General features: G+C 48.7%; 1 protein-coding gene across 2 annotated transcripts; it reads right to left on the minus strand.

Annotated features, from left to right (window-relative positions):
• Positions 1-2,737: 2,737 nt before the first annotated feature.
• KPRP (keratinocyte proline rich protein) lies at positions 2,738-6,975 on the minus strand. 2 transcript variants are annotated; one of them, XM_002686060.5, is made up of 3 exons: positions 6,875-6,975; positions 6,045-6,176; positions 2,738-5,234 (listed from the first exon to the last, which is right to left on the minus strand). In XM_002686060.5, the coding sequence occupies exon 3, from the start codon at positions 5,204-5,206 to the stop codon at positions 3,476-3,478; it is 1,731 nt and encodes a 576-aa protein (XP_002686106.1). In that variant the 5' UTR covers positions 5,207-5,234; positions 6,045-6,176; positions 6,875-6,975; the 3' UTR covers positions 2,738-3,475. The 2 variants fall into 2 exon arrangements, with proteins under 2 accessions (XP_002686106.1, XP_010801364.1); XM_010803062.2 differs by having other exon boundaries at positions 6,032-6,176.
• Between the last annotated feature and the right edge of the window lie 1,502 nt (positions 6,976-8,477).

Below are 8,477 nucleotides of genomic sequence, written 5' to 3' on the forward strand. Positions count from 1 at the left end.
GATGTATAGAACAGTCTTTTGGACTCTGTGGGAGAGGGAGAGGGTGGGGTGATTTGGGAGAATGGCATTGAAACATGTATAATATCATATATGAAATGAATTGCCAGTCCAGGTTCAATGAAGGATACAGGATGCTTGGGGCTGGTGCACTGGGATGACCCAGAGGGATGGTACAGGGAGGGAGGTGGGAGGGGGGCTCAGGATGGGGAACACGTGTACACCCGTGGTGGATTCACATTGATGTATGGCAAAACCAATACAATATTGTAAAGTAATTAGTCTCCAATTAAAATAAATAAGTTTATATTTTAAAAAATAAAAATAAAAGCCCTGAGCTTCTAAAGCACACAGACAGAAACAACAGTCAAACGGACATACTGAGAAACATGTAAAGCCCCCAAAAGGACATGTAAACACACATCCTCCTGAATACCCCTTTTCTCTGAGTGCTATAGATGGGCTGTGACTCTTCACTATGGGCCTGCCTGGGTGCTCAAGGCAGGGCATTCTGTCAGAGGAAGTGGAGGACCACTGAGGCCAGTTCATACCAGTGTTGGGGGAGAGGAGTGTTGGACCTTGAGCCCCTCTGGCTACTGGGAGATGGCATCACAGCCTCGGTCTGCCAGGGGGCACCAGGCTGTCAGGGGTTCCTTGACTCAACCCCAGACTGACTCACCCAGAGACCCCTATATTCTACCATCTTCCAGTCCCTTTGCATATCCAGGCCCAGTTATCCTGGGGACCAGAGTGTGTCCCCTGAGGATAGGACAGGTAGTGGGACACTGTAATCAAGAGCCTGCATCATGACCTTCTCCTGCACCTGCAGAGGGAGCCGTTTCTTAGAAGTGAAAGCCCTTCCCTCTTAGCCAGTCTGAGTTTCTTCTGTACCTGGGTTGTGGGGTGGGGTCTATTCCCCACCTCCCCCCAGTCAAGGGGGTTCCTGTCAGTAGTGTGTTTGTGAAAACAGGGGCAAGATCCAATGAAAATTGCCATCTGAGGCTTCCCAGCCTCTCCCTGTCCTGCTGTCTTCACTCCAACTCAAAGGCCTGGGTGATGGAAACCTTCAGATGCCCATGGGAGCCATTCAGGCCCAGCCAGACCTCTGGGGCCTAGGCCACAGAGCAAGTGCAGTTCTAAAGGAGCCTGGATTTTCAGAGAAGAAGCAAGGCGAAAGTGGAGAAAAACCTGTGAGACAACTCCAAAATGTTGTTGGAAAAATGACTTAGGTGATACAGGAAAGATCTATGGAAGAGGTTATGACCAAGATGGATGGGACCATGTGTAACAGGAAAGGGTATAGATTGTAAATGACATCTGGCTGCCCAACTAGGCAAGTCACATAAATCCTGTGGGATTAGGTTTCCACCTCTGTCAAACAGCAAGTTGATAATGTCTTTGTGATGGACTGTTGTAGAAATTAGAGAATATATACACATACACATGCACATTCATAAACATATTCATTTTCTACCTGCATGAGGCATTTCACTAAATCAATAATGACCAAACATTATTGGGTATCAGAAATATCTGGGAAAGAAAGTAAAATAAATACCTGGAGGCTTGGTTAAAACAGTTTTCTTGGCCTCACTCTCAGATTTTCTGCTTCAATAGCTCTGGAGTGATACATATGCATTTCTAACAAGGTCCTAGGTGAGGCTGATGCTACTGTTCTGGGTACCACCCTGAGAATCAGTGTGCTAAGCTGTGACAGCAAATAAGCATTATGTCTCTCCCTTTTATGAGTACCTTCCTAGCAGATAAGCAATGAATATTTGTCAATTAAAAAATGAATGAGTGGATTTCACATAAAAGCCTTGGTTTTCTTTTGTACAACACAGGGTTTCACTACATGGTCTCTTGGGTATTCATCATTGACACTGAGGGACTGGATCCCTTGGGTGAGGGGAAGACATCTGAAGAGCCAGGCCCTGGATCTGTGGTTTCAGACTATTGAGCTAGAGCTATGGGGTCTTTTGGTGTTGTGGCTTGTGTGGAGGAGGGCACTATTGCCTAAGCCAAAGCCACCCCTGCTGTCCTCCTAAGAGGAGACTTTTTCATCTTCTAAGACCAAGGTGGCCTCAGGGCACTCTCTTCTCTAGGGAAGCCCATCCCAGCATCGTTTCCCAGTATCCTCTGTGGTATCCATCTCATCTGCAGGGAGGCAGAAGCATCGCCCCTTTTTCTGCCTCTCTAAGCCCTACCTTCATATACCCAAAACCACCCATGCCTAATGGGATTTGAGGGCAATCAAGGAGTGCAAACTCAGCCTCAGATGTATCCTTTTCTATTGTATCAAAAAAAAAAAAAAAAAGCTAATCATTTATTCTGAACCAAACAAGAGTGTATCCTGTGCAAAGGACCCCAGAGAGCCTATTCCAGACTCCCTCCTCCCCTCCCTGACTCCACAGAGGTCACATGGCTATGACTAAGGCCCCAGAGTTGAGTGACCTACCCAACCCTGGCCTGAGACCTTTACCTCTAAATAGAGGAGCAAGAGTTAACCTCCTTGTTCCCTTATTCCTCATCCCCTTCATCCACCCGTTCCCAGCAGGGGCCAGGGACACTGATGGTAGACAGAAAACTGACAAGGCAGCCCACTCAGTCTAGGCTAAAGAAAGCTCAGACCATAAGTAAAATAAATCCAAGAAGAAGAAGAAAAAAAAAAAAAAAAAACAAAACTCATCCCAGAGAGTCAGGAAGGTGTAAGAACACAGGCATTATGCAGGACTTAGGCTGTGAGGGTATCATCATCTTTATTGTTACATGGTTTCCTCTTGTCTCCAGTCCTGTGGTTGCACATCAGGACAGACCATAGCTCAAGCTGCAAACCCAAAAGCCTTACTGAGGAGCTGTCTGCCCCAGGAGAAGCACAGGACTTTGGGGATACTTTGACTCCACTCCAATGGGAGTTTACAACCTAGCTGGGCAGGTAGAGACAGACACACCTGAAAAGTGAAATAACAATTCAAGAGATGTTCCAAAGCAGTTGCCAAATGGATGGTGTGGATGATTCAATGAGTTCTAGGAAATCAGTCCAGGGTCCTGCAGAGAGGAACAAATACAAAAGGCTCCAAGGAATAGGTCTTGAAATACAGGTTGGATTTTTAGATACTGGGAGAAGCAGAGAAGTGGTCCAGGTAGTAGGGAAAGAGTGAGCAGACGCTTGGGGGCAGGGACCCCAAGGGGATGTCTTGGGAAACACCCAAGATGTGCCATGGTGGCCAGACTGGTCTGGCTAGAACGGGAGGGTGTGTTTGGGGAAGAGTTAGATGTGAGGCTGAAGAGGTGTCTCTGACCCAGGTCTGGATCCTGAGATGGCATGCAAAGGAGTTTGGACATCATTTCTGCAGCAGGGAGCCTCTGAAAGTCTTGAAAGTGATACAAACCAGAAAATGTTGGAAATTGTGGCTGCTGGGAATGGAGGATCAACATTTTCAGGGCAAGAGGTAAGGCCATCTCAGCCGTGCTTTCTTTAAAAGTAGGCACCCTTTACTCCACCACGAGTTCCACCTTTCATTCCAACACTGACGCCTCCTTGGTCTCCACAACCACCAAGACCCTGTGATTCTGGAAGGCCTACATCGCAAGGTCTACATCCAGGCTCACTGTCTTGCCACCAGTTGTAACCAGCTGGGCCACAGATGGGGGCCTCAGTGTCCAGGCGGTGTGGACTGGACTCATGACAGCCTAGGTCTCCTGTGCATGGATTTGGTCGGGGCTCCACACATGGCTCTGGGCTTGGGCAGGGCGATGGAAGCGGAATTGGCTCCGGAAGTGGAATTGGCTCCAGAAGTGGAAAAGATTCTTGGCGCTCATAGGGCTGCGGATATGGACGCGGTGCTGAAAGATCGCACTGCACTGGGCGAGGGTGACGCGGGGCTGGATATGGCACTGGACGTGGTTCTGGATACAAACAGGGTTCCGAAAGTCGCCGTGGTGGAGAGCAGGGACGGAACTCTGGACTTACGCACCGCTCTGGACGTGAACACGTACGTGGAGCCGGAAGTGGACGTGGGCATGGAGCAGGAGGTGGACTTCGCCGCAGTGATGGCTCTGGACATTGGTCCAAACGCCGTGGAGGATGGAAGCTTGGGAGTGGACACGGCTCTGCACGTGATCTCAGATCTGGGCAGGAGGTACCCCAGGAGGGTCGTGGGGCACAACTCTCAGAGCAGCGTCTGATGGGAGGAATCTGAACAGGACACTTCTGCGGGGGAACCTGCCTGGGGCAGCGAGGGGAGGAAATCTCTATTCGGCACTTGGGTCCACATCTCTGAGAGCAGCCCAAAGTGGGACGCCGAGAACAGTCACTGTTATAGATGGGCTCAGAGCGGCGGGGTGGGGTACAATAGTTATAGGAGCCCAGAGAACATCTTGACGGCAGGCAGCTACTGCTGTAGTAGGGCTCGGAACGTCGTGGTGGGGAGCAGCTGCGGTAAGAAGGCTGCAGCTGGCGAGGAGGGAGGCACCTGCTGGTGCTCCGAGAGCGACTCTGTGCAGGAAAGCTCCCATAAGAGCCCCGGGTCTGGCACTGGGGCGCCCAGGTGCTAAATGAAGCCCGGGACTGGAGCTGGGGGTCGCAGCCGCTGTAGGAGCCCTGATACTGGCACTGGGTGGAGAATCTTCCCTGAGGCTGGCACACCAGGGGACCTGTTACATAGGTCTGGACAGGCTGAGGTGCCGGGCAGGGTACATAGCTCTGGCCTGGGCATTCCACATAACAAGTTTCTGTATAACAAACTGGAGCACATTCTACATAGCAGGTCTGCACAGGGCATGGGCCTTCACACTGCACATAGGAAACCTCAGACTGGCATGGAACCTGGCATTGAACACATGTAAACTGAGGCTGGCTTGGAGCCTGACCTTTCACCTGTGTGGTCTTAGACTCGCATGAAGCTTTGCCCTTCACCTGGGTGGTCTTAGACTCGCATGGAGCTTTGCCCTTCACCTGGATGGTCTTAGACTCGCGTGGAGCTTGGCCCTTCACCTCTGTAGTTTTAGACTGACATGGAGCCTGGCATTTTACCTGGGAAACTTGAACTGGGCATGGTGCAGGGCACTCCACAATTTGCATCTCACAGGGGGCTTGGACCACCACCTGGCTGTTGGCACAAGGGGTTTGGGAGATGTAGCAGGGGGAACATGTCACACAATACTGGGGGTGTGGCTGGTAACACTGAATCTGCTGCTGGTCACACATGGTTCTGATGCAGGCAGGTAAGCAGAACCTGAGGGTAGAAAGACCAAGATCAGGAGAGTGAGAGTTGTTGGGGAATGGTGACCAGGACCAAGGGGAAGACACCCTGCTTCTTTCCTGGCCTTTCCTCCCTACCTTCAACTTGTACCCAAGAGTCCTTACAGAGTGAGCTGGACCCAAGATTAGTCACCATTGCCCACAAGACCTGCCTTGAATCTGCCAAAAGACCTAATCTGAGGGAGCTTCAAAGAACAGCAAATGGGCATTCCAGTGTCCAGCACAAGAGGGCGCTGATGACAAGAGAATTCCCTCACTTCATCAAGTCCCAAGAGATAGTAGGGAGCTTTATATGAAGTAGAGAGAAACCTTCCTCCCAAGGCCCCAAGTGGGAACTCCACACCCACAGAAGCTTGGATGCCCTCAAGCACTCACACTGGCAACTTTCACATATGTGCAAACATGCAAAAGGGCATATATGGGAGCAAGCCCTCAGGACTTCCCAGGTAGCTCAGCGGTAAAGAAACTGCCTTCAGTGCAGGGGACCCAGGTTTGAACCCACTCCAGTATTCTTCTTGCCTGGAAACTCCCATGGACAAAGAAGCGTGGCAGGCTACAGTCTATAGGGTTGCAAAAAGTGAGACACAAGTGTGTGACTATGCACTCAGGCACCATCTGCGTGCAAAGAAAGTATCCACTGTAGATTAAAGGATCCAGCCACTCACCAGACAGCTCAAACCCAACATAAAATGTTTGTTTCTCTCTATTCAATCTTTTTAGGTGAATTTACTTAAACAAGCCCTCATGGATGTATGCAAAACACGCACATACCAAATACACCAACCTTGGAAAGGCTCAGGACCGTCTTGGAAACTTGCCTAGGCAGATTCCTGATGTCAGTCACTTCAACTGGGACAGTCTGCTAGTTTCAGAAATATTTTCTCCCCAGCCCTTCTGAGAGGCAAGGCACAGTTACCTAAAATGGGGTAACCCAGAAAGTGCAAGTTTCCTAAATCACAAGACTGACATTCAGGCACACATAAAGCTCTAAATAGCAGAGTGTTACAAACACGATGGGTGGGGTGCTGATGCTCCCCAACAGCACACGTAGCCAGAGAGAAACTGAGGCCCCATCCCCACTCCTCTGTCCTCCTCAAATCTGCCTGTTCACGGGCATCAGCCCAGTGACCAGCACAGCACGGAGACTGTTTTGACAGTTAGTCCATCCATCAAAACACATCTCCATAAGCTCCTGAGATACTGAAATACTTCTAATGAAGAGCAAAGCCTTCCATTGTCTATTAATACAGCCTGTCTAAGTATACATGTCCTTGAGGAAGGTAACCCTCTTACACACATGTCTGTTCACAAGATGTAAATTAATAATTCATCTTTTCCAGAGAAAGAGGTCCTGATGCAAGAAAATGGTACCTATGGATAAGTCCATGGTTATCCAAGGCAAATACACTGACTTCATTGTCCCAGCTTTTCACCCCAACTCCGTAGATATTCTTCCTCCATCCTCTAAAAGCCCTTCAGATTGTTCCCCTCTGAAGGAGTGCCTCTCTTTTTCTGGTCCCAGGATCTGCCCTCACTGTGCCTCATCCCTGTGAATCTGGGAACCCTGTGGGCATCATCCAGACCCCAATCCCAAGACCCAACCCCTAAACTCACCGTCCTCACAGGCAAGCAGTCATTCAGGGTGAGGAATATGGAGACAGGACTGTATATAAAGGCTTCTGGGCCTGGCTTAGACCATGAGACAACTGGTTGGCATCTGCCTGGCATCACCCAATTCCAGCAGCCAGTCACCTCCCTGTGGGCTTGTCCTTGCAGTCACCTGTAGAATGTGGGAGTGTCTCACCTTAGTGTTGAAGCCTCTGAACTATGAAGGAGCAGGTCCTTGTTTTCTTACTCCTTCTTCACACTGTCAGTTTTTTCTCCATCCCTAGAAGACCTGGTTAAGGGGATGATGAGGTGTGGCAAAGATATCTTTTCTCTTGAAAGATGATTCCAGGCCCCTGCATTCCTTCTTGTCTCAGATTCTAATCAGGTAGAGAAAACAGGAAAAATCCCTCTTTAAATTAAATAACAGATAATTCACTTCAGTTCAGTCATTCAGTTGTGTCCAACTCTTTTTGACCCTGTGGACTGTAGCATACCAGGCTTCCCTGTCCATCGCCAATTCCTGGAGCTTACTCAAACTCACGTCCATTGAGTCAGTGATGCCATCCAACCGTCTCATCCTCTGTCATCCGCTTCTCCTCCTGCCCTCAGTCTTTCCCAGCTTCAGGGTCTTTTCCAATGAGTCAGTTCTTTGTGTCAGGTGGCCAAAGTTTTGGAGTTTCAGCTTCAGCATCAGTCCTTCCAGTGAATATTCAGGACTGATTTCTCTCCTTGCAGTCCGAGGGACTCTCAAGAGTCTTCTCCAACACCACAGTTCAAAAGCATCAATTCTTTGGCACTCGGCTTTCTTTATGGTCCAACTCTCACATCAATACATGACTACTGGAGAAACCAGAGCTTTGACTAGACGGACCTTTGTTGGAAAAGTAATGTCTCTGCTTTTTAATATTTTGTCTAGGTTGGTCGTAACTTTTCTTCCAAGGAGCAAGTGTTTTTGAATTTCATGGCTGCAGTCCCCATCTGCAGTGATTTTGGAGCACAAAAAAATAAAGTCTGACACTGTTTCCACTGTTTCCCCATCTATTTGCCATGAAGTGATGGGACCAGATGCCACGATCTTCGTTTTCTGAATGTTGAGCTTTAAGCCAACTTTTTCACTCTCCACTTTCACTTTCATCAAGAGGCTCTTTAGCTCTTCTTCACTTTCTGCCATAAGGGTGGTGTCATCTGCATATCTGAGGTTATTGATATTTCTCCCAGCAATCTTGATTCCAGCTTGTGCTTCATCCAGCCCAGCATTTCTCATGATGTACTCTGCATATAAGTTAAATAAGCAGGGTGACAATATACAGCCTTGATGTACTCCTCTCCCAATTTGGAACCAGTCTGTTGCTCCATGTCCAGTTCTAACTGTGGCTTCTTGACCTGCATACAGATTTCTCAGGAGGCAGGTCAGGTGGTCTGATATTCCCATCTCTTTAAGAATTTTCCAGAATTTGTGGTGGAATTTGACACAGTCAAAGGCTTTGGCATAGTCAATAAAGCAGAAATAGATGTTTTTCTGGAACTCTCTTGCTTTTTCAATGATCCAGCGGATGTTGGCAATTTGATCTCTGGTTCCTCTGCCTTTTCTAAATCCAGCTTGAACATC

This window comes from Bos taurus, chromosome 3, assembly GCF_002263795.3.
Source record: "Bos taurus isolate L1 Dominette 01449 registration number 42190680 breed Hereford chromosome 3, ARS-UCD2.0, whole genome shotgun sequence".
NCBI classification, from domain to species: domain Eukaryota; kingdom Metazoa; phylum Chordata; class Mammalia; order Artiodactyla; family Bovidae; genus Bos; species Bos taurus.

Excerpts from the sequence above, each read along its gene's own strand:
- KPRP (XM_002686060.5), bottom strand. The coding sequence starts at position 5,206 with ATGTGTGACCAGCAGCAGATTCAGTGTTACCAGCCACACCCCCAGTAT.